Genomic DNA, 24637 nt, shown 5'->3' with positions numbered 1-24637 from the left:
AAACTGGGGTCCCCTCCCAACACATGGGCTGGGGGGGGATGTGCTGTGGGGTGCAGGGGTGCAAGGGTGTGGGGGTGCAGGGGTGTGGGGATGCAGGGGTGCAGAGGTGCAGGGGTGCAGGGATGTGGAGATGTGGGGATGTAGGGATGCAGGAATGCAGGGATGCAGGAATGCAGGAACGTGGGGATGCGGGGATGCAGGGGCACAGGGATGTGGGGATGCAGGAATGCAGGAATGCAGGGATGCAGGGGTGCAGGGATGCAGGGATGCAGGGATGTGGGGATGCAGGAATGCAGGGATGCAGGGATGCAGGGATGCAGGGATGCAGGGATGCAGGGGTGCAGGGATGTGGGGATGCAGGGATGTGGGGATGTGGGGATGTAGGGGTGCTGGAACTTGCTGGTCTAGGGCAGCAGAGATGGTGCTGGCAGAGCTGCGCAGCCGCACGGTGAGGCAGCGTGGGCCGCCCGGCGCAGGACGGCTGCCAGCGAGCCAGAGCTGGCAGGGCAGGGTGGGGAAGCAGGAAAGGGAGCCCCGCTCCTCCTCCCCTCGGGGAGAGCTGTGGCTCTCGGCGGGAGGGTTGTGAGTACACACAGACTCTCTGGAGCCTCCCATGTAAATCCTGGCAGGACCCAGCCAGCACTTAGCTCATTCACGTGAGATCACCGTCTTGTTCGGGGCACTTGCATGGGTAGGTACGTGCTGGGATTTCTGCGGGGACCCTGCCCTGGGGGGCTGCCCGTGGGTTGGGAGCTAGGAGAAGAGTTCACCCTGTCCAGCCCATTTCCCTCCAGGTCCCTCCTGCAGCAGCATCGTGACGATGTGGCCATGCACACGTGGCCAGCCTCTTCCAGCCAGCTAGCAGAAACCCACCGGCTCCAACCCTGGGCACGGCAGGTCCGACCCTGGGGACGGCAGGTCCGACCCTGGGGACGGCAGGTCCGACCCTGGGGACGGTGAGTCTGACCCTGGGGACGGCAGGTCCGACCCTGGGGATGGCAGGTCCGACCCTGGGGACAGCAGGTCCGACCCTGGGGACAGCAACACTCATATTTGCTGCCCCGGCCAAAGCTGCGGCAAGTGGGAGAGCAATGCTGGGAGCAGCGGAGGTGCGATGCCCCGGGCTCCTCTGCCGGCAGCCGCGTGCCCCGGCACGACGCCGGTGTGGTGCGAAGCACGGCCTCCAGGCTCCCTGCAGTTTCCCCTTGGGTAGGATACGGCCTGAGGTCGCCTTCTGTTCTTCTGCCACCCTCAATCATTTTTCCTTTGGTGTTAAAACCTTGTGGGATATTTGCATGCTGTTGTGACTTCCCCTAGCCGCTACTGGTCCAAAGAAAACAGATCCATGTGTTTTAAAATCCTGGCTTACATACCATTCCTCCAGCTTCTGCTCCTTTTTGGGGCTTTTCCTTCTTTCGGTGAATCAGTGACCTGAAAATGCACTTTATGTTTTCCCTCGGAGAGGTAGATGAGAAGAGCTCCGGCATAGCTGCATATTAAACCCGACCTGCTGCCGCTGCCGTCCCCAGCAGCCTTTGCTGAGCTGTCGGCTGCCGCTCTCCCGCCTCCGACAAGTTTTTAATCACTCGCCCCAGATAGATTCGATTAGATTTCCACCTCCCCCCCCCCCCCCCCCCCCCCAAATCATTAAGTTTCCTGTGCGTATTTCCAGCCATTTAGGCCCCTTTCATGTTTCCCTGACTGTGGAAGCGCGCACAGCCCCGCGCATCGGGCTATCCGCGGGAATTTCATTGACAAGCTGCTTATCTTCTCTGCCAGGTCATTAACATGCTGTTTACGCGTTCTGCCAGGTCATTAAGGAAGATGTTAATGAATGACCTCCGCAGTACCCCATTAGATACTCCACCTCCTGCCTCCTCCTCCAGCAAGCTCTGCGCAAGTGGGTAGGTTGCTACCTTATATATATATATATATATATATATGTATGTATTCCCACCATATTGCTGCTGGGATATATTACCGTGCAGTTTAGGGCTGCTCACACACCAGCCAATTTAAGTCATTTTCATTATGTTTTCTACAATATTGTTCAAAGAGCTAAAAATAGATCCCTACTGCTCCTCACCCGTTGCCATTACTCTTTAGAAGAGGAAGGCGATCTGCTTCTGGCAGGGACTTTTAGCGTGCGTAGCTTGGCTTTCGGTAACTTCTGGATGCCGGGGACCTTTTTCCGCCGCCCGGTTGCTCTCGCTTCGTGTTTTAGGGTGATGCCAGCCACCTGCCGGGGATGCAGCTTTCGGCATCGCTGCCCTCTCCGCCTCGGCAGCCCACCAGCTCCGCTCCTCTGCTCTGCCCCTCGTCCAGGGCACAGCCGAAGAAATGAATTTGCTCCCGACGCGGTGAGATGGGGAAATGGTTTGTGCTGCCCTGGGGAGGGGAGCGCGGGATGCGCGGGACCGGCCGCTGCCGCCTTCTCTGCCTCCGCTCGTTCCTCGCAGAAGGCAGAGTAGAGCCGTGAGTTCAATCTCTCTCACCCATTTCTGAGGCCTCATTAATTTAAGCCAATATTCTTTCCTCCCCAGAGGTCCTGATGAAAGAGAGCAAGTCCATTGAAGATGCTTAAGCATTAAGCCTGTGCTCAAGTTCCATTAAAGTGCCTGATTAAAGCGGTGAATGGCTGGACTCGGACAATGCTAAGTGCTTTCCTGAATCAGGTTCCCTGACTTCCCAGTGCCTGTGGCTGCACACCCACCTCCTGCTTTCTGCCTCTCTTCTTCCCCGCAGCCCCTGGCCCGACCCTTCTTCAGCCGCCTTTTACATTTTCTCTTTCTTGCAGGGATTCTTTTTTGGTTTTTTTCCTCTTTTTTTTTTTTCTTTTTCTTTTTAACCCTCAAATCCATGAGTGGCCACTTCTGAAGTGATAAAAATCTTATTCCTTGCCTATTTTTTTTTTTTTTTCCCAGGCAATTGTAGCTTACAACACCTTAATTATCGCGTCTCTGAAAACTGGTTAAAGATTTTAATACTTCCTTCCCCGGACCATTATGCAGTAGACTTCTCAGCCCCATAAAATGTGCCTTCTGGAACCCGATCGCCTTGTGCTGCTGCATTTCCCTGCTCGGTCCTTGCCCTGACGGTGCAAGTGCCTCCAGCTCCCCCCTTGCCGCTCCCCCCGCTCCTCCCCGGCACCCCGGGCAGGTGGGAAGCGCCAGAGGCGATGGCAGGGCTGCAGGCAGCCGTAGCAGATTTTCAGTTAGAATATGGGCTTTTAATTTAAATCATATTACACAGCTAGCGAAGATGTTGCATCATTTTAATCAGCCAGCACATCTGCAGAAGGTGCAAGTTTCCAGGAGCCGGAGCACGCAAGAATGATGGTATAAATCACGGCAGAGGCAAATCCTTGACATCACCTTCATTTCTGAATTTGATCCTCTGATTTAGCAGCGCGACGCTGGCTTTCTGGCACCCGTTTTGCCTAGCTGTTTGCTATTTAATAGGTACAAGGCTTGTCAGACATCTCCACGCATCCGATGTCCTGGCGTTTCAAAAATCCCTGGGTTGGTTTTTTTGGTTTTGGTTTTTTTTTTTTTTTTTTTTTTGAAAGAGGGTTGGATTAATCATGAATTTTGGCCCCAACCTGTGTGGGGCCGTCTCCCTGGAAAAGCTCCGCGAGGGGCGAGGGGCTGCGCCTCTCTGCAAAGCCGTTTGGGATCCACGTGCTGCGGGAGTTCAGCCCGGTGAGATCTCATCCGCTTCATCCCAGAAAATAGTTAGGGGGAAAATCTACCAGGTCCCAGGGTGCCCATGCCTTTGGGATGAGTGAAGTTGATTCCCCACCGATTTTTATTTAGGTGAGTTTTAAATAACTCAAACGCTTCCCCCGGGGAACCATCCCGCGGCCGAACAGATTTCAGCACTAAGCAGTTTTTCCTGGTGTTCAGCCTAAATTTTCTTTTGCTCTGTTTTATCCCATTACTCTTTTGCTGTAAAATTTCTCAGGTATTTTAAATATGGAGTGGCTGTGGAATACATTTTGGGATGCAGATCATCACTTGATGAGGGTGTGATTGTGCATGGTAAGAAACTGCAAGCCATGGTTGCTCGAGAGGAAGGGGAGCGACGGCGAGCTGCCGGAGAGCCGCGGAGATTGGGGGTGATGCTGGGTCTTACCAAAGGGGGTACAACAACTTCTGTCTCACCTGGTCCCTTTAGAATGAGGCATTTCAGGAATAACAAAGAAACAGGTGGGAAATCGGGGGGTTCTACCCCCCGAAATTGCGTTAGCAGTTTAAATTAGGTTTCAAGGGAGGTGGAAGAGGGGGGAGCTGGAAGCCGAGGGGCTGGAGTACAGGTGTAGTGACGGTGTGGGAAGGGGCCGGCGCGATGTGCGGGCGGGGCGGTGTCGGGTCTGGGGGCTGCTGGAGACCCCGGCACTAGAAAGGGAGCCCGGCACAGCGTTACCCTCCCGGGAGCCTGCGCGGGAGCCGAGTCCCTCGAAACTCGTGACGCCCGCAGTCATTTAATACGTGGGGCAGCTGTCCCGGCTCAGGACATCAAAGGCAGCCAGGGCCGCCCTTCGCTGCCGGAGCGGGGAGCGCGGGCCAAATCCCGCATCGCCTCTTCTGCACCGCGCCCGCACCTCGGTGGGCTCCCCGGGGGCTCTGGCTGGCCGTGCCGCAGGAGAACGCCTCGTGCAGCTGGGCCGGGGCCGCGCCGCATCTGTGGTTACGTTCGCCCCCCACGCTGCGTGCGCACACGTGCCCTCGGCACGGGATCTCACAGGCGCCGCTTCCCCTGACGTACGGCACGCGAATCCTCCGGACAGGTGGGAGGGCTGGGGCCGGCGCAGCGGGAGCCTCTGATCCCTGCCTGCCGGGGCCGCGGCTGGGCTGCAGCCAGAGCTGCTGGCAGGTGTGCCCCAGCCGGGCACGCTCGCTCCCTGCACGCTCCCCGTGGGTGTGTGCTCTCTCCATGCACGCTCGCTCCCTGCACGCTCCCCGTGGGTGTGTGCTCTCTCCATGCACGCTCGCTCCCTGCACGCTCCCCGTGGGTGTGTGCTCTCTCCGTGCACACTCGCTCCCTGCACGCTCCCCATGTGTGGGTGCTCTCTCCATGCACAGTCTCTGTGTGCTCTCTCCGTGCACGCTCGCTCCGTGCACACTTTCCGTGTGCACTCTGTGCACGCTCGCCCTTTGTGCGCACGCCACGCTTGCTCTCTCTGCGCTCTCCGTGCACGCTCGCTCTCCGTGCTCGCTCCATGCGCGTTCTCCATGCACGCTCGCCCTGTGCATACTCTCTGTGTGTGCTCTCTCTGTGCGTGCTCACTCCATGCACACTTTCCATTCGCACTCTCCGTGCACGCTCGCTCTCCGTGCACGCTCCCCTGCCTCGTGGCCGGGCGCAGCGCACGGGGACGTCCCTGCTCACCCTGGGGAAGGCGAAGGGCGGAAAAAGGGAAGGAGCCGTGACTGCCCATCGCTCCCTGGCCGACAGCTTCCTCGTGACTCCTCTCGCACACCCAGCTCCTCGTGAGAGCACGAGGGTCGCTCACAAGGCCCAGGGCTGTTGGAGAAGGATGGGTGTCGTTGCCCCCCTGCCCCACAACAGCTCAGAGACCCTGCCTCGGCCCTCCAGGACACCAATCGGCCCCGTGTCCCGGGAACCATTTCCCCATTAATTTATTTTCTGTTTTACCCAGAACCGTCTGAGGAACCACCCCGGTTCGGCACCACCGATTTCCTTACCGGGCTGGGTGGGAAAAGCAGCGAGAAGGGTTTTCCCGACCTCCCGGACCGGTGCCCACCCCTCCGAGGTGCCCCGCCGCCAGGAATGACACCCCTCGCCGCGCCGCGGTGCCCTTCCCACCTCACGAGTGTTTGTTCTGGTGTCTGCCGAGACGTTCCTGCGCGGGCGGAGGCGATAAACCCCGGGCGCGTACGCGGCGGGCAGCCATCGCGGCGTGCCAGGCGTGGCACCCGCAACGAAGGGGCACCTTTGGGTGCTCGTGGGTGAGCGGTCGGTCCCTCACCCCCGGGATGCACCGCTCAGCTCCAAACTGGTCCCCGCTGGGTCCGACCCCGAAGCGATGCTGCCTCCATCCCCCCCCCCGCCCGTCGGGGTGCGTTGGGGTACGGGGCGGGAGGGGGGACACGTGGGACCAGCATCCCGCTCCTGAAGGATTCCTGGGCTCTGGATCCCCACCTGAGCCCGTGCCGGGAGAGCCGGCATCGCCATGGCAACCGATCGTGATGTCATCGGCAGAGATGCTGGGGCAGGGATAGCAAGGAGCGGGCAGGCAGGGCAGGCAGGGCAGGCAGGGCAGGCAGGGCAGGCAGCGCTTCCCCATTGCTCAGCCACGGGACGCAGCCGGGCCAGGGCAGGTGGCCTCTCAACCCTCCCTCCAAAAAACGAACATAATCATTAGAGAGAGAGAGAGAGATATATTATTTTTTCTTTATTTTTTTTTCTCCTTCCTCAGGTATTTTCCTCTCTTTCGAAGGAGGCCGTCACCCGAACGGGGCGAGCCCCTCCCGCACGCCCGGGTTCAGCGCCACGCTGCGCCCCGCGTCGCGATGGTATTGTCAAATGCGGAAAGGTCGCCCGTCTCCACCCAAATCTGAGGGCGGGGATTTGCCCCGCCAGGTGCCGGCGGAGAAACGCAGAAATAGAGAAATAAATGAAAAAAAAAAAAAAAAAAAAATGTAGCGGAGACAAATGCGTCTGGGGTGTCGCAAACCGAGGGGGGTTAACAGTGTCTTAGTTGAAAGTGAGCGACTCCGGAGGGGTTTTGGGGTTTTTTTCTCCAATTTTTGCAATAGAAGGCGAATTGACTGGAGTTTTTTAAAATTTTCGTAATAAAAAGTGAACTGACTCCGGAGTGTTGTGGGTTTTTTAATTTTCTTAATAGAAAGCAAATTGACTCTGGAGGTTGTTGGATTCTTTTTTTTTTTTTTTTTTTTTTAATTTTCTTACTAGGAATTGAACTGACTCCAGAGGGGCTTTTTTAATTATTATTTTTTCGTAAAAGAAAGTGAACTGACTCCGGAGGGCTTTTTTAAATTTTTGTACTAGAAAGCGAACTAACTCAAGTTTTATTTTAAATTTCCTTACTAGAAAGAGAACTCACTCTGGAGATTTATTAATTTTTTTTTGTAATAGAAAGTGAAATGACTCCAGAGTTGTGTATTTTTAAATTTTCTTAATACAAATTAAACTGACTCCAAAGGTTTGTTTTTCTTATTTTTGTAATATAAAGTGAACTGACTTGAGGGTGGGGCGGTTTTTTTTTTTTTAATTTTCTTAATAAAAAGCGAACTGACTCCAGAGTTGTTGGGTTGTTGGGTTTTTTTTTTTAATTAATAGGAATTGAACGAACTCCAGAGGGGTTTTTTATTATTTTTGTAAAGAAAAACTGACTCCAGAGATTTGTAAAAAATTTTTTCTTAATAGAAAGCGAACAGATTATGAAGTTTGGGGTTTGGTTGTTTTTTTTTTTTTTTGCCCCAAATTCCTCCAAAACTTAAAAAAAAAATAAAAATAAAATACATTGAAAAAACTCCCCCCCCCCCAAAAAAAAAGGTGAATTTATGTCAGATTTAAGGCTAAATCAGCCTAAACCGGATTCATCCCGCCCTCAAAGCCGGATCAACCGGTATCTCCCGGCCGATCTCTCCCCGAGTGCAGGCAGCGCTGCCTGCGGTTTTCGGGCAGGGGCGGGGCCAGCGGCGTCCGCTAGGGGGCGCTGTTGGATCGCGGCTGAATGAGGCGGGGGGGGGGGACGGGGACGGGGACGGGCCGTCGGGGCGCTGGGGCGCCCCGACGGCCCGTCCCCGTCCCCGTCCCCCCCTTTCCCTCAAGCGGTGACCGGGAAAGGAAGGGGGCGGGAGGAGGAGGGGGTGGGGAAAAACCAACAACAACAAAAAAAAAAGGTACGCGAGCCCTTTAAGAAGAGAAGTGGGCGTGTCCCCGCGCCGCAAGGCCCCCCCCCGCTCCGCTCAACGATTGGTCGTTCCGCTTAGGGCTGCCCGTTGCGTTGCCTGCGCGGAGGAGTAGAGGATCGTCGCGGCGGGCGGCGCCGCTGTGCGGGAGGGGACGGCGGCGGCGGCGGAGGAGGAGGAGGAGGCGGCGGCGGGACGGGAGACGGAGGAAGGCGGCGGGGAAGCGGCATGGGCGCCTGACGCCCGTCCCGTCCCGCCGCCGAGGGACGATGGCGCGGCCCCGCGGCGGGCGGTGGTTGCTCGGCGTCCTCCTCGCCCTGTGCCGCTTGGCCGCGCCGCTCGCCAAGAGCCTGGAACCGGTGTCCTGGAGCGCCGGTAACCCCAAGTACGTGCGGCGGAGGGTGCGCGGGGGAACGGGGAGAAGGAGGTGGTGGTGGTGGTGGGGGGAAACCTGCCAGGCACCCCCCCGGCAAAAAAGACAAAAAAAAAAAAACAACCCCCCCCCCCCCCCCCCCCCCCCCCCCCCCCCCCAGAAATCCGGAGCTTAAAGTCGGGGAAATGTCAAAAAGATAAAATTAATCAAAACGGCAAGATTTTTAAAGAAAAAAATCCCCGCACCGCGAAGGAGCGGCTGGAGGCTGCGGTCGACGGACGGAGAGGAGCGACCCCCGGCTGGAGCAGGGACCCTCCGGCCGGCTGCGGCTCGGACCGTGCCGGGCGGGAGGGTGCGGAGCTCGCGGGTTCTGAACCTTAACAAGTCTTTTGCTTTTAAAAGATTTTCTTACCTTTTAAAAGATTTTCTTACCTTTACAATGATTTTTGATTTTTTTTTTTAAACCGTGGTGGTTTTATTTTTTTAAATTTTAAAAAAGGTTTTATTTTACTTTTTTTTTTTCCTTCGCTTCTTTTTTTTTTTTTTTTTTTTTTTTTTTCCCCGGGATTTGGGGAGGCTCCGCGGGCGCCGCCGCCCCTCGCCTGGCCGCGCTCCGGAGGGTGCTGGAGGCCCGAACCGCCGCTCCCCTCCACCGCGCCGACGCTAGAGTTGGATTTATTTATTTTTATTGGGATTTTTTTTCCTTTTTCCCCCCCCTGGGTTTTCTCTTCTAAACGGAGGCCGCGGTGGGGGTCTGCCGGCGGTGGGAGCCGGGGCGGTCCGGGTCCGAACAAAGCCTCACCGCAGCCCTGCTCCGCCTATATACATACAGCGAAATTATATATATGTATATATAAATATACGTGCGGTGTGTGGATGCGTACGTGTCCGTGCCCCGGCGGAGGGGCAGGAACAATGAGAAGGGGCTTTTCCAGCGCGCCGGGATGAAGGGCGAGGAGGAGGAGGAGGAGGAGGAGGAAGGCGCTCGGTCGCTGCTGGCTGGGGCTGGCGGTGGCGGGGCGGTTTGGGCAGCCCCCTTGCTGGGCTTTATCTTGTAGATCGTGGAGTGTTTGTTTGTCTTAGTCCCTTCTCGGTCTAAAAAATATCCTGCTTTTAGCCTGATTTTTTCTTTTTCCCCCCCCTCCCTCTCCACCACATTTCTCAAAAATAAAAGAAAAATCCAAGAGTTTTTGAGGGTTGGAGAGAACCGACATAATTTGGACGACCTTCCTGCTTGGACGCTTATATTCCAACCAAACGTTTATCTCTCTAATTTTTTTTTGTCTGTGGGGGGAGAAAAGCAACTTTGCTGGCACACGCGTGTGCACACACGCTCTGGGACGAGGGCTGGGGCGGCTGTGAGGGCTCCCAGAAGTGAATTCTCTGGCCTGGTGCGGGTTTTTGGGTTTTTTTTCTTTCCTTCTTTTCGGAGATGCGTCCGTTGGCTGGGAGCAGAAAGAGCCTTTACCCTGGGGAATAGATCCGGTGCGTTTGCGAGTCCGCGATGTCGGCGAAGGGGATGCAAATCGGTTCCGGAAAATACGGTTTTAGCTGAAAAAGGGCGGCTGGGGTTAGAAATGGCTTTGGCTTGGTGGTGGGGGCCGCCATGTCGCCCCAGTCCACTTGGCCGCTCTTGGCTTTTATTAAATTTCCAAGGCCTGGGAAGTTGGGCGGAGGCGGTGGCGATTGCGGGGGGCACGCCGGGAGCTGGGGGGATGGCACGCCGATGAGTTTTCCACCGTCCTCCCCATCTGCGCCGGCAGCGCGCCCCGGGTGCGGTGGGCTTGAGGCGTCCCTCCCCAGCGGGGCATGTGGGGCTGGGCCGAGGTGGTTCTTGGTTCTCCCTCCCCCCAGTTTGGAGCACGATGGCCGTCCGCCCTCGGTGCCGCGTTCTGCTTGCTTGGGGATGGCTCCCGTGGACGCCTGGCGTGGGGCGGCAGCCCCGGGGGGCTCGGGGTGCTTCCCCAGCCCTGTGACTCCACAGGGATGGGAGAAGGTGGGAAGCGCCCGAAATGTCGGCGTTCCCACCCAGAAATGGCTCAGCTGGGGAGGGAGCGACGGTTGGGTTTTGCCACGGTGAGGGCCAGCAGTGCCCGGCCATGCTCCCGCTCGCGCCCGTCGGTCTGCGTCCGTGCGGCCTGAGCCTGGACCCTCGTCTTCGGGGTCTGTGTCCGGGGTCCCACACTGTCTTGTCTCCCGTAACGCTCCTGCCTCCGACTCTTGCAGGTTGCGTGGCGTTGGGCAGAGCCTCTTCACGGCCGCCCCTGCCTGCGAACAAAGTTGAGCAAAAAAACCCGTCTGGGGAACCGCCTGCTGTACAAAGTCCGGTTCCAGTTTGAGGAGAAGCCATGCTTTTTGTTAGACTGGGCTTACTCCCTGGATAGACGCATTAAAATCCCCCCACGCGCCCTCGCCACCGCGCTTTGGGCTTTCGAGCCCCTTCCTGCGGGCCGGGCCCGGCCCAGCCCTCTGCCCCACTCTGCCGAGCTCTAACTCTTGTTTTTAGAGTAAAGAGAGCTAAAGCCCTTAAAAATAACATAATTAAGTGGAATTTTCCAACAGATAGAAGGAGAAAACGTCGCGAGTTGGGCCCGTCTGGCCTTGGTGGTGTCACTGTAAATAATGAAAATATTTTTCTGCCCTTTTCTCCCCTGGGCAGCTCGGGGTTGCGCTTACAAAGTGTGGGCTTATAACTCGGTTGGGACGTCACCGGGAGGTTCCTGATCTCGTGGTGGTTATCAGGGGGACGCTGATAACACAGCCGATAGAAGGAACGATTTCCTAATTGAGTTAAGACCAGCTTAAGCCGCAGCGCTGTGTGCTGCGCTAGGGAGACGTTTCCCTTCGGCTCCTTAGGTGCGTGTCAAAAAGCCAGCGGTGTAATTGTCACCGTCTTCCTATTGTGGATAATTCTGTGTCTTTAATTCTGTGGGGGGGAGAAATAGGCCGAGAAATGCTTTTGGTGGATAAAAGGTGATAATAGTCACAAACCTGCGCTTGGGACAAGCTCAGGCTAAATCTGACCCTGCCTGAGCGAGCTTTCCCCGGGATGTGTGCGGAGCCCCTCGGAAGGGGTCTCGGGGAGCCAATATGGTTTTAATTTTATTCCATCGCATCCGAAGGCGGCTTTGGGGGGGGGGGGGGGGGGGGGATGGAGGGAGGGTGTTTTGGGATTTAATCGGCCCTTTTGCCGCTCGGCCGCCGGCAGCCGGGGGATGGAGGGAGCGTGCTCTTGTTGGACGGCCGGGAATTGCAGGAGAAGTTCTGGCTAAATCCTTCCTGAACTCCCTTGGCTGTAATTTTGGAGAAATATTGACCCTGGTGGGTTCCTGTGCCGACCGTTAAAAGGAAGCATTCCTAATAAAATATGGTTTGGAAAATTCATTTCAGGCTGGAATTTGCCTCTCCAGAAAGTATTTTAATGAGGAGGTGGGGGAAATGGGACACATCATCCGCGCGGCTCCGAAGAGTGGGTCGTTTCGGCTCTGCTTTTCTCTCTTTCCCCTATATAAAGTTTTACTCGGCTCCACTCTCTCGCTAGCTCTGCAGAGCAACCCAGCAACTTTCTAAAAACAAGACCAACTATTATTTTTTAAAAAAAAAAACAAAACGTGGAGGCGGGGAAAAAAGCAACCAGACAAGTCTGATCCTTTGTGATATTTTTATTCTGTCTTTAATGACATTATGGTGTCCCTTAGAATTCTGTAAGCGCTGCGATTGAAGCCTGGCCTATCCTTGCTTTTTTTTTTTTTTTTTTAATGTGTTTTTACAAGGGACAAAGTGCTCGCGGGAAGGCTGTTTCCGAGGGGAAGGGCTGGCCTGCAGCTCTGCATCGGTGGGCTCACACTTGTCGGAGCAGATGTAATTTAATTACCGTACCAGTGGGCGCATGAGGCGCTTTGCAGTATAAGGAGTTGGGGAAATAGTGAAAACACGCTGCTTCTTTTTAATTAAAAGCTGCGTTTGGCTCATGGAGACTTTGGAGACTGGGAAGCGGGGGCTCCCCGGGGATGGGGGGCGCGGGGGGGTCCCGTCAGCGATCCGACGGCCCCCCCCGCGCACCTCTGCCTCCCCAGGGCTTTGCTTGATCTCCAAAGGTTGGTTTAGATGAAGCGAGCCTGGATAGTCTGCGTCCCGGTTGGAGTTTCCCTCTGGAATGGAGGAGATCTTTCCGAGCGTGCTGGGAGGGTGCTCTGCGCTCCGGTGCTGGGGGGACCCTTTGCTGGGTGCCGTGGGGTTGTGCTGGTGGAGGGAGCCCGGCGTGGGGCTGTCGAGTGCCCTCCCAGCACGGAGGGCTCTTGCTGTCGCTCCCCCCGTGTCCGTCCCACGTGTCGGTGGCGAGGTTCCCCTTCTTGCTGTGCCTGGAGGAAAGGAGCACTCGGGGCTCCTTGCGTGTCGTTTGGGAATGGCTTCATTAACTTAAATTAAAAATTAAAAAAAAAAAAAAAAAGTGAAGGCAGGGCTGCGGCTATTGCAGTAGCTGGGTAAATACCACTGGATTCTATAAAATGGATTTAACTGCTTCCTTTAAAAGAAAAAAAAAGAGCCATGATGGGGTGGCTGATTGATTGTAAAAGGAGCCGTAGCTTTCTCCAGAGCAAAACAGCTGCTCCAGCTCCTGGGAGCCGCGTGGCAGCGGGGACGGGACGGGACGGGGCTCTCGTGCCATTTCGGCCCAGGCAGGGCTGGGGGGGAGCTGGGGGGTGCTCCCCTCCGCCGCCGCACCTGAACGACTCCATCGCTTCTGGCTTGAACTTGCTGCTTGGATGCCGGTCCCAAATAGGGGTATACCCACAGCCTGGCCCCGGCTGGGTGGGCAGGGGTCCCCTCTGAGCAGCTTCGCTGGGTGGGCAGGGGTCTCCCGGAGCCCCACGCGTGTTTGTACGGGTCAGGGGGATCGCGGAGAGCTGCGATGCACGTGCAGCCCCGCGCACGACACACGTCGGGACGCGTTTGGGTTGTCCCCTGGAAACTGGGCGCTGAGCAGTAGGGACAGCCCCTTCTTTCCACGCAGGATTTCTGGGTTCCGCCTGCCCCACAGCTTCCCCCGTGGCTCTGCGGTCCCTGCCCCGCTGGCAGGGCACCCCGTCGCTGGCAGGGCACCCCGTCGTCAGCGGAGCGGAGGCTGGGAAGCCGGTCTGCCCGAGGAGCGCTGGGGTCCGGTGGGAAAACATCTTGTACCGATCAGTAGCACATGCTACTTGGAGTCTGGCAGCTGAAACAGGGTGGGGAGAAACAAAGCTGAAATCCATTCTGTGTCTAATTAATGATTGCTTGTATCGGGAGAGCAGGAGGAGGACTCTGGGCTCGGCGCTATCGTGGCGTCACATCTGGGCAGGAATGTGGCAGCGGTGCTGCGGGGCTTTTGTTGTGCTCGCCTCCAAAGAGCCGGGTCCTTTCTGCTGCTTTCCGACGCTTTTCTCCTCCCAGTCCCTCGCTCTGGGGCCGGTGGCATGGCAGGGAAAACCCCCCTCCGGTGAGCGGGAGGGGTGGTGCTGGTATTCCGCCTGCTCGTGGAGAGGTTTGGCAACCCTCGGCACACGCCCGGCATCCTTGGCGGAGGTTTTTCTTGCCCCTTGCGCGTTGTCTCCGGTCGGAGCACCGGTGCTCTGCTCGTGGCTGTGCTGGAGCCTCGGGATCCCGGCTCTGCCAGCCTGGCCAGGCTCGGTCCCAGACGAGTTGGACCGGCCGGGGCTAAATGTCCTGCTTGGTTAGGCTGGATTTGTGCGTGGGGTGGGGGTTCGGGAGCTCGTGGGCGATGCCTGGAGGGGAGGCTCCGGGGGGCCTCCTGCACCCTCCGCCCTGGGGAGGGTCAGAGAATGGGGGGCAGGCCTGGGGGGCAGGCCTGGGGGGCTACTCGTGGTGTTTCAGCGAGCGGTGGCTTCTCCTCAGCGAGCTCTCCCTGCTGGCGCCCCCCGGGTGGGATCCGACCCGGCTCAGGTGCCGGCGTGGCAGTGCCGCCCCTGCCGAGCCGAGCAGCTGCACTTCAAAAATGCCAGCTATTTATAACCCTGCCCGGCTGCTCTGCAATAACCTTTTCCTACCCGCAGCCGGCCCTTCCCAGGTGGGCTGCTCCCCCTTTCCGTGGGACCGGGCTTTGCTGGCGGCGCTGCCGCGGGGGCCGCACGGAGAACCGGAGCAGGGGGGCAGGTGAACTTCCCTCTGTGTTTTCCAAGGGCTTCGTCCCGCCGTGATGCTGCGCCTGCGCGTACGTCCACGTGTGCCGCGTCTGCTGGCCCGGCCGTCGGCGGGGTTGGGCTGCGGCGAGCGGCTTCGTGCTAACCAGGTTTGAGGTGGGTCGGCTCTTGCTGGCAGCGACGTGGAGGTGCTGGGGGTGGGATGCTCGGGGGCTGCTGGACGAGCTCTCTGTCCCTGCTCCTTCAGGCCGGAGTTTCGGAAGCGGCGCGAAGGCCTGGGGTGGGTGCCCTCCCTGGGAGGGGGAGGGTCCTGCCTGGTTTTGGTGGCACCCGAGCCTGCCTCACCACTCCGTGTGCGGTGATGGGACGCGAGCGTCCCACCTTCCGCAACCTCTGTCCTGGGCTGGCCAGCAGCCCCCAGCCGGCAGGGTGAGCCCAGCCTGGGGACTGGCTGTCCCGCCTGGCTTTTGGCACCCAGCAGCTCCTGGGTAGGCTCTTCAGAACAGGCAAAGTGCGTTTTCACAGCTTATCAGCGATAAATACTCTTACACCATTAACATCGATCACCGAGCAGTTGCATGTTTTCCTTCTCGTTAAGGCCGGGAAGCGTCTGTGGCTGCACGTGCATTAGTGGCAAGGCTGAAACTCGATGCGTTCTTCTCTTTCCTACCGATTTTAGCGTTTTAATGGGTTTCTGAATCGTGTGAGCACAGTCCGGTGTGGGGGTTTGCGGGCCGGGCTGGCAGCTCGGGTCTGGCAGCGGTGCGGGGGGATGCGACGGTGGTGCTGGGCTCCAGCGTTCTTTGTCTGGGCTCGCTGTAGTATTGCAGCCGAACGCGAGGGGGAGGTCCGCGGCCCCCTGCCTCCCACCAGGGTTTTGGGGGGCAAGTTCTTGATGTGCGTTGGAAAGGGGGAATGAGTGTAAAGGTGCTTCTTCCCCCCCCCCCCCGAAAGTGAGGGGCGGCCGGGTTTTGCCTGGGCGGGGGGTCAGGGCGGGCTCCCCCCGTGCCGGCGGGGCTGCCGGCGTCCCCTGCCTGCGGCCGGGCGGGCAGCATATGGAAAGGATCTGGGTGTAATATCCCGGGCTGCAGCGCGGCTTTGCTGAAGAGGCCACTTCAGCAGGGGACGCGGCGTGGTTAGTCCTCCCGGCTGACACATCCCAGGCCTTCCTCAGACTTGAAAGAGCTCGAGTTCGCCTTTGAATCTGAGGATTTATAGCCCTTTTAGGCCTCTCCAATAAAAGCACGGCTCCCTCCTCAGACAGAGCCCACCGTGTCCCTCCTCCAGGCTCATTATCCTGGGGATTTGTGTTGCTTGCTCTCGCTCTGTTGTTCGCTACCGCCGCTTTCTTCAGATGTGCGGCCGAGAACTTCAGAGCATAAAAGCAGAGCTGGAGGAGCTGCGGGTCCCGGCCGCGTCGCCAGGATGCGGCCCCTGCCATGATCTCGGGCAAACGCGGCTCCGGAGCCAGCGGCGTGCGGGGAGAGGACCCCCTCATTTGATGATGCTGAGGATGTGCCAGCGTCTCCCCCTGTGGCTGCGGAGCATCGGCTCCCCTCGGGTAGCCAGCGATCCCCCTGCCATCCCTGGAGGGCTGCGAGCGATCCGGGATGAGGTCCCATCCCTCCGGAGAGCGTGGGGTGAGCGGCGTGCGTCCGCCCTGCCCGCCTGGTCTTGGCACATGTGGGCACTTAAGCATCCTCAGCCCCACAGCTCATGGCTGCTTTATACGGGCACGTCAAGCCTCTAACTGTTTAAAGAGAGGCTTAGGAAAGAGTCCAGAGAAACGACATAATAATTATTGTATTACAAATTGTTTCCTTTAATGGGCCCTGTTGGATCGCTCAGTCTGCTAAACACATTGTGCCCTCCCCCAGCCCCGCACTGCCGCAGCCCCTTTCCACTGCTCCAGCCCCACTGGAAAATTCCTCCTGCCGAGGAGCCCGGGCGGTGGGGCGAGGGATGGGGGCTGCGTGGGGACCCCCCGGGGGCTCCGCCAGGCGAGGAGAGGATGGGGGTCCTGTCCCTGTGGGTGGGCGGTGGTCCCTGCCCCTTGCCTTGCTCCAGAGCGGTGCATTGCCATCCCAAGGGCTTTCGGGCCGGTGGCACCCCCCCCACCCCGAGTTGCTGCTTGGGGCTCAAGGGCACCTACTCACCGGGCAAAAACTTCTTGCCCTGCCTGCACCGGTGCCGCAGGCAGGGCGGGATGGGCAGAGCCAGGTTCCTGCCCTTCCTCGGCGTTTCGGTGCTTGCGTGGTGGTGGTGGTGGTGGACGGCTCCCAGGCAGCTTTTTGGCAGCTCCCACCCCCGAGGGCTGCGGGGTGTAAGGAAAGGAGCCACGAGCGGCAGTGTGAATTTTTTCGTTGCCCCCAAAGAATAAACGTGTTGGAATTAAGCAGCAGGTTACGTTTCTTCAAGGCTGAGCAGCAAATATGTTTTAAATTTGGCAGCCGGCAGCAGAGAGCGGGTGGGAGAAATTTTCCAGGTATTGCGTTACACTTTCCCCTAAAAGGGCTCTGCTTTGGGGCTGGGGATTAAAGGGGGGAGCGGAGGGGGCCGCATCCCCTGGGGGGAGCGCACCCCCTCCCTCGCACGTGCTCGCAGCCCCGTGCGCTCCCCGGGGCGCGGGGGCCGTGCTGCTCGCCCCGGCTGACTCAGGCCCTGCCCGGGGCTGGGGTGCGCTGCGGGGGACGGCCGGGATTAATTTTTGGGCTTCCTCCCTCTGGGCGCGGTGGGAAATTTCCACCTGGCTGTGGGCACCGCCCCGCTCCCCCGGCCTGCCGGGCTCTGCCTTGCCCTCCTCTCCTCCTTCTGATGTCTGTAATGAACGCTTCATGCAAGAGTGAACCTGGGATCCACTCCCAGCACGGAACTGGGGCTCGGCCAATTACTCAATTATTTTAAGAGAAGAAATGTAAAAAAAAAAAAAAAAATTTCTTAGGTTTTTTTTTTTTTAGGAGAAGGTCTGGTCAATGCATCAGCCAGCACCCCCTCTCCTGCGAGGACGAGCTGGGGGGGGCTCTGTGCAGCCCCTGCCATAGTGACCTCTCGCTGAGCCGCGTCGTGTCCCCCCTGCCCGTGTTGGCAGGATGGGGTGCTGCGCACCAAGCCAGAGATGGGGTCTCGGCAGCTGCCTGCGCTCTGGCTCGCTGCCTGTCCCCCCTCTACCCGGCTGTCCCTCCCAGCACATCTCTTGTCCCTGCGTAGCCAGTCGGGTGGTCCATGAGCATCCCCTCCGGAGCTGGCACGGGTGCATCCCATTGTTCCCAGCTTCCTTCGCAGCAGCAGGAGGAGGAGGAGATGCTTCCCCAGGAGGTGGGGAAGGGCCATCCCAGTGCTGTCAGGGGGTGCAGAGCCCCCTTCTCTCTCCCTGGGCAGGGCTGCGGTGCCCCATGGTCCCCACCGCCCGAGGCACACGGGGGGCCCGGCTGGGTTGGGCTTTCAGGAAGGGCTGGAGGTGGCTGGAATTTCCCCTTCAGCTGTATTTGGGTTTAAATTTGTATTTCTCTTCTTTCATGTAAATTCTGTGAGGACGCAGCCTCTGCCTGCGCATCCGTGCCAGTGCGTGCTCTCCAGTGGCGTGCCTCCCTCCCCAGTACCCGTTAGCGGTGCCTCGGCTGTAGCTAATTGCTGAAATAATTGGGGCAGCAGCAGCCTGGCAAGGCAGCGGTGCTGGGCTGGCGTCGGCGGAGGGAGAGAGAGAGAGAGGAGGGTCTGTCCTGGCCCCCCCAGCCCTCTGCCATCCCTCCGTCCTGTGCCTGTTGCTGCACTAGGAGAACTTTTTCCTATTTTCTTTCTTTTTTTTTTACCACTTGCCTGAGCTCTTTGGCGGGGATAGAGGAGGGAGGAGAGCCCACGCGAGGGATGCTGGGGGTGTTGGTTCGGTGTTCCCTCCGTGCAAGCGATGGGTGCCGGGGAGGCTCTGCGGGAACCCCCCGTCCCCGTAGCTGTGGTGGAGGTGGTGGCGGGGGGGGCACAGCCCCCGCTGGGTTTGGTGGTGGCATGCGATGGTGCACAGGCCAGCTTCACGTCTTGGGATTTTCCCCTCGTTTTCCTTTGCAGAATTCAATTTTGTTCCCAAAAAGGCTGGGGAGGGGATGGCACCCCAGGGTAGAGGTGGGGAGCAGCCGGTACCCTCCCAGGGACCGGTTCCGGTGACGATCCCACGTGGCCCGGGCCAGGGGGTCCCACGCGAGTCCCTTCCCAGGAGCAGTTCCCGATTCCAGGGAGGTTTAACACTTGATGATGCTTTTGATCTCTGCCCTGACTTGGTTAGCGATGGGCGCTGCTTCCCTAATTACCCCCTTCATGTGGGGCTGCGCTGGGTGTTTGTGCTTACCTGGACTCTCTCTCTCTCAAGAGAGAAGAAAAAAAAAAAAATACCCTGCAAGGGCGTGTGCGGGGTGGGGGAGCGCAGCGTGCTTTCCCATACCACGCAGGAATCCTACAGCACTCTTCATATAGCCCTGGGTGCTCCCACCCACGGCAGGCAGTTTCATGCTCCTTGGCTGGTTTCATAACATCCAGGAGAGGCACGAAAGTCTTCCAAAACCACCTCCCTTTGCTGCGCCGAGCCCGTGGGCTCGGGAAGGCGGGTGCCCCCTTTTAGGGTGCTGACTCGGGGCTGGGGCTTTGCTGGTTGTGCCGCCCGGCCGGGAGAGCACCGGTGCCCACCTAGCATCCCTTCTCGACTGGGTTTTACTCCTTTCGGGGCGCAGGCTGCGTGTTGTGCCTGGATGCATTGCAGTGGCAAGGAGAGTGCAGGGACGACTGCTGCTGTCCCCGGGGCAGGCGAGGGCTGCGGGGTCCTCCTGGCTCCTGCTCTCCCGGGCAAGGTCCTTTCCTCCTGACTTTTTTCCTCTTTGAGGACGGAGGCACGTGGTTTGAGGATGGAGGCGTATGGACCGTCCTGCAGAGCTCCCAGGAGTTCCTCCATCCCTGTAAAGCAGTCAGAGGCTTGTGGGACATCAAACTTGGAAGTGAAGCATTAACGTGCCACAGCTTTGTCCCAGTGCGCAGATGGAGCAGAGAAATTTTTGTATTTCTTATCCGAGAGTGCTTTCTTCTGAAGGTACCTACAGGTGCCCGTCCCTGGTGCACCCGCTTCCCCCTGTGTGCCCGTGACCTGGCAGGAAGGACCTTGCCTGCCCTTTCTCCGTTGGGAAAAGCTCTGCTGCCTGCTTCTTGTTGGGGAGGGGGTGAGAATCCCTTTCCTAGTTCATTAAAGATGAAGAGATTTGTTGATAGTACGAATGGTTTCCTTACACGAGGACGGGGAGCGGGTGACAGATACAAGAGCGGTGGGATAATTGCTTCCAGATGCTGCCTCCCCTCGTCGCTGGGGCCGTGTGTGTTCCAGCGCCCTGCCAGCACCAGCGAGCAAAACCCAGGACTTAGCCCAAAACCAGGGGCTGGCCCGAGCGGTTTCAAACAGCTCAACCTGCCGTGGCTCTTGATTTCACCGCATCTCCTGGCTGCCGGGGCAGTCCTGTGTGGACGTGGGAGCGGGATGGCTCCTGAGCTGCGGCTCTCCCAGTTGTCCCAGCCCCTGAGCTGGGGCTTTGTGAGAAATGCCGAGTGCTGCGGGGCTGGGGATGCAATCCGGAATTGGCAGCGCCGGCTGCGTTGTGCGTGGCAGGCGGTTCTCCCGGAACCCGGCTTCCCCGTGGCTCGCACCGTCTCGGGATGCTTGTGCCGTAAACACCGTGTTTTTTGGCATCCGGGCTTTCTTGCGGAGAGCATCGTTGCTAGCAATACTATTAATGATTATTTATTGGTTCTTAATGCCAAATAACGTAAACATCTGGCTAACGCAGCACACATGTTGCTCGCGCAGCGGGACATCTCCGAGCGTTCGGCGTTGGGTTTACGCGCTTTATGAATTGGAAGAAGGCAAATGGTGGGTTGTTTTGATAAACTCCCCTGAAGGTAGAGATTCTTGAAGGGCTTCGCTGCTGACCTTCTTGTTAATTACTGCTCTGCAGCGCCGGGAGGACCAGCTGAAAGGGAGTAATGAAGCGTTGTCATCCGGCGTGCTCGGCCCGGCCAGGGCCCCGCGAGGAAAACGCCGCCTCCTTTTTGCACCGGGGATGTGTGCCTCCGCGTGTTTATCGAGCTGCTTCCCCTGCCTGGTAGATCGGAGCCTCAACTCGTAAGACCTATTTTAAGGTTACGGTTCTGACCTTGATTTACACCGGCGATGGGTGTTGATGGAGGATTTTTCCCAAGGTAACTGCCCTAGAGGTAAATCTAGCTGATGAGAAAGGTGCTGGGGAAGAAAAGGGAGCGGAATGGCTTGCTGTTGTGTTGCTTGCTGATGGACGTGGATTATATTCCCCTGCAATTTCCCCTGCTCTTAGCCCCGGACAAAGCTTGGTGGGAAGGAGAAAGAAAAATTTACTACTCCTGTGATTTCAGTAGCGCTTCTCAAGGTGAGCGTTGAGTCACTTTGCCTGGTACCAGCTCAGCAATTCCACCTCGTCCCCGGAGAGTGTCTGAAGTCACACAGGGAGAAATAATGCTTGGGGTTAAAAATAGATGCTGACAATAGGAAGGGAGGACTGGAAAAGCTCCGTGTCAGGGAGGTGGACGGAGCCTGGTGAAAGGCATCGGGATTGCGCTGTGCTGCTAGAGCTGGGCTTTGATGGGTTAGGCCGGAATTAAACCGCATAACCCGGAGCAGGCTTCACTCTTGGACCTGGCTGTCAATCAGCCGGGGGAAAGCGCTTCTGTTTCTAAGGGTCTTGCGAAAGTTTGCTGGTGAGGGCGCGGTGCTGTTGGGGCCAGGCCTGGGAGAAGAAAGAAGCTCGTTAAATCCTGATTGTGGGAGGAGGGCAGGTGGGACACGGCCTTGGAGAGCGTGGCACTGGGCGGAAATGTTCCAGCTGCCCTGGCATTTTTTAGGACTGATCTGGAGAGGGAGGTGCTTAAACTCGATCCACTTTGTCACCAGCTGGGATCTGCAGTCCTGCCCAAAGCGCTTTGTCCGGTTGTCCCAGTGCCACCAGTGACCGCCTTGCTGGGACAGAGGTTTGCAGGATGCCGGTCGGCGGTGCTGAGGGGAGGGTGCTGAGCGGTGCGGGACTGCTAATTCTCCAACCCTTGCCCGAGGCTTTTGTTTTAGCTCATTAAAACCATCTGTGGTTACCGGAGCCTGACCAGAAAGCCCGGGCGGCAGCGGCGGCTGGGGCAGCCGAGTCCCCGTCCCCGTGATGGGGACATGGCCAGCACCGTCCCCCCGGGGCAGCCGCCAAGCAGCGGGCGGGAGGAGAGGGGGTCACAGCTCCCGCTGGAGCGGGACCAGGAGCCATTCCGGCTTCTCCCTTAGTTTAAAGCTTTTTCCCTTTCTCTCCTGTTTCTTGGCAGCCCGCTCGGCCCTCTCCGCTGCACGAGATGCTGCGAGTACAATAGGGCTGCGAGGTGGGGCGGGAGGGTGGAAGGAGATGAAAGGGGAAAAGTAAAATTGAAGCATGTCTGGAAGTGCATTTTGATGTAAATGGGACTTTTTGATAGACTTTGAGAGGCACCGGTCCCCTTTGGCGTGCTGAGCTCTGGGCTCGGCTCTTTGATTTGCTGGGGAAAAGGGCATTTTTTCCATCTCTCGTTGGGTGCACCCACAGTTCCTCCTGGTCCTCCCCATCCTCATAACCACCCGTGTCCCGGCGTGGGGCAGCGCCGTGGGTGAGTCTTAGTGAAATCAAACAACTGGAGAGTTCCGTTCAAAATGTGACGGTAATGGCTGGACCTCGGGAAAGGGAGATGGCTTCTTGCAACCCAGCCAGGCAAACCACGGGCGGCCAGGAGTGCACGGCTGCATCCCACCTTCCTCCCCCCGGCAGCTCCCGCAAACCTTTCCCCTCCCCGGGGAGGGCTCACGTTTGATCCGTTCTCATCCTTTTGATCCCAGCCCTCGTCCTTGGCACACTCCCGTGTTTGTGGAGATGTGGCCTTGCCGTGAGTCATCCTCCACCCTTTCGGCTGCTTTTTTGTTTTTCCCTTTTCCTTCTCCTAAGAGAGCACTTATTAAAAGGAAGCGGCACATTTATCCAGGAAACAAGAGCACAATAAACGCACGGTGTTTATCGTTTAAAAGGCATCTCCGTCGTGGTTGTTGCTGCTGCTTTGACAAGCTGAGGATGAGGAGGCTGCCAGCGGCGGGGGCCAGGGATGCTCGCTGTGTGCATCGGCCCCGGGGTCCCTGGTCCTGCCCGGCAGCGGGGAACCCTCGGGGGGTCACCGGTCTCCTGTTGCCTTCCCGTGTGCTCGCGTGCTCCTGCCTGGCAGCTACTGACCCTGCCAAGGCGAGAGGAGGAGAAATGAGGACAGAGCTGCTCCCCGGAGAGAAGTCTGACAGGTCGGGGAGCTGGGAGGGGAGAACAGGGAAGGTCGGTCGGAGCCGGCGTCCACGTCCCCGTGCCGTGGCAGATGATGGGTAGCCCAAGAGGAGACCTGTCACTTCTCATCTGCGTGTTGTCGGCCGGGCTCGCGTCCTCCCTGTGCATCCCCGCTGCCGCGTTCGCCTTCCTTGAGTTGTTGTCTTGCGCACCGAGCTGTCAGCAGTCCGAAAATTTACTGCCGGTGTAAAACCGTCGAAAAAAGCGAACTGTTAGTTGGTAAAAATGGCAAGGCAATTGCAGGGAAACTTGTTTCTTCCTCTGACGAACTTCTGAGTCGGTCCTTTAATCTCTAATCTAGGTTTATGGTCATCTTTATTGAAATGCTGGGCTCTGTGAAGAGTTGACATGTATGACCATCATAAACCGGGAGTTATGGGAGCCTAGAATTGCCTTGATGGTCCAAGTGTCTGCAGGAAGCATTTTTAAAATCTGTAATTAGGATTTATTGGCCATTGTGGCTGAAACTGTCAGTAGAAAATAAAATAATCAACCCAAGACTCTTCCCCCCCCCCCCCCCTTTGGCATTTGACTCTTTCCCCATATTCTTAAATCATTATGTGTCTTGCCTATGTGCTTCATGCCTTTCAAACGGGGAGGCTGCGGGTGATAGGAGCGGGATCCAGCCCCGGCTGGTGCTGGGTGCCCTGTCTCCCGTCCTTGGCCGCGAGCAGGCTCCCCGGTCCCGTCCTGTCCCCGCACGCTCCCCTGCCAGCTGAACGTCTTCGAGTTGGTGTGCCGCGGTGGGTGGCGTTCGTGGCGCGTCCGTGGCAGCATCGCTGCCGTGGAGGAGGCGGACGGGGGGACGTGGAGCGGCGTGCGTGCCTGGAGGAGGCAGCTCAGCTGGCTTCTCGCCTGGGGTAGCTGCGTCCTGTAAACGTTATGTGCTTTTTGGGGTTGTTTTGTTGTTGTTAAGGATGTACGTAATGGGAAGCATCAGGAAACGACAGGGAAGGCATCCTCCTCGGGTGGGTCGGGGCAGGGAGCAGAGTGGCTCCTTGTGCCCACCCTGGGGTCTGTCAGTGGTGCGGGGGCTGTCCTGCCTGGACGCTGTCCTGCTCCCCCTTACTGCTTCTGGGAAACGGAGACTGCCAGGACCTTTATCACTCAAACTGTCAATTCCCGTCGAGTTACAGCCGTGCTGAGACCGGCGCACGAGGCCAGCAGCGCATTTTGTCTGCAAGACAGCTAATCCACGCCAGCGCCCGAGCTGCCCTCCCTCTGCTACGGCCGCGTTTGCAGCCCCAGCCTGCCCGCAGCCTGCCTGCGGCTCTGCTCGGGCCCGAAGCAAAGCTCAGTGCCCCGTGCACAGCACCGCTCCCGCCGGTGCCTAGCGTTTCCCTGCTCGTGGGCGCAGGATGCGTCCCGTGCTCCCGGCACCCGGAGGTAAAACTCTGACCCAGCCCTGAGCATCTTCCTGGCCTGTCCTCGTTATCTGCGGTTGCCAATTTGCTCTCCACTAACCTGCGACCACAAGCAACGCCCGGCAGTGCTGGGTCCCGAGGTAGCCTGGAATAGTCTGTTCGGGTTGATAAATATCTGTTTCCGTTTTGTTTAACAAATATCTTCTTTAATGGCAAAGCTTTTTGTGAAGCTTTCTCATATTATCATCACGCTTAATCATGCAGGGTGACTTCTAAAAGCACTTTTTTTAAAATGCCAGTTTTTATCCAGGTTTTAAAATTGAAATTCATTTTTTATCCAGAGGCAGGATATAAATGACTCTACTAAAATTAGATTAATCCTAATAAGAATGTCAGTTATCATTTCTGAATACATTAAAATTTTTTTTTAAATTTTACATGCCTCTTTAGCTATAATTGCTAGTGTAAT

The 24637-nt window shown here is 57.8% G+C and overlaps 1 protein-coding gene and 1 long non-coding RNA gene across 3 annotated transcripts in view; both read left to right on the top strand.

The window, feature by feature from the left end:
- Window positions 1-591: 591 nt before the first annotated feature.
- Window positions 592-3974, top strand: LOC142603326 (uncharacterized). Of its 2 annotated transcripts, none has more exons than XR_012837235.1 (6): window positions 592-695; window positions 795-897; window positions 1024-1209; window positions 1812-1904; window positions 2225-2360; window positions 2544-3974. It is a non-coding gene; the product is annotated as an uncharacterized LOC142603326 (long non-coding RNA). The 2 variants fall into 2 exon arrangements; XR_012837236.1 differs by having other exon boundaries at window positions 637-691.
- A 4035-nt stretch (window positions 3975-8009) lies between these two features.
- Window positions 8010-24637, top strand: part of EFNB1 (ephrin B1) — a 49185-nt gene continuing 32557 nt past the window's right edge. The window contains exon 1 of the mRNA XM_075762982.1: window positions 8010-8286. Coding sequence (XP_075619097.1) covers window positions 8171-8286 — 116 coding nt within the window. The 5' untranslated portion in view covers window positions 8010-8170. The remainder of the gene's footprint in view (window positions 8287-24637) is intronic.

The sequence above is a fragment of the Balearica regulorum genome, chromosome 11 (genome assembly GCF_011004875.1).
Source record: "Balearica regulorum gibbericeps isolate bBalReg1 chromosome 11, bBalReg1.pri, whole genome shotgun sequence".
NCBI lineage: Eukaryota > Metazoa > Chordata > Aves > Gruiformes > Gruidae > Balearica > Balearica regulorum.
The sequence above is the reverse complement of the archived record's forward strand: the minus strand, read 5'-3'. Positions and strand labels throughout refer to the sequence as shown.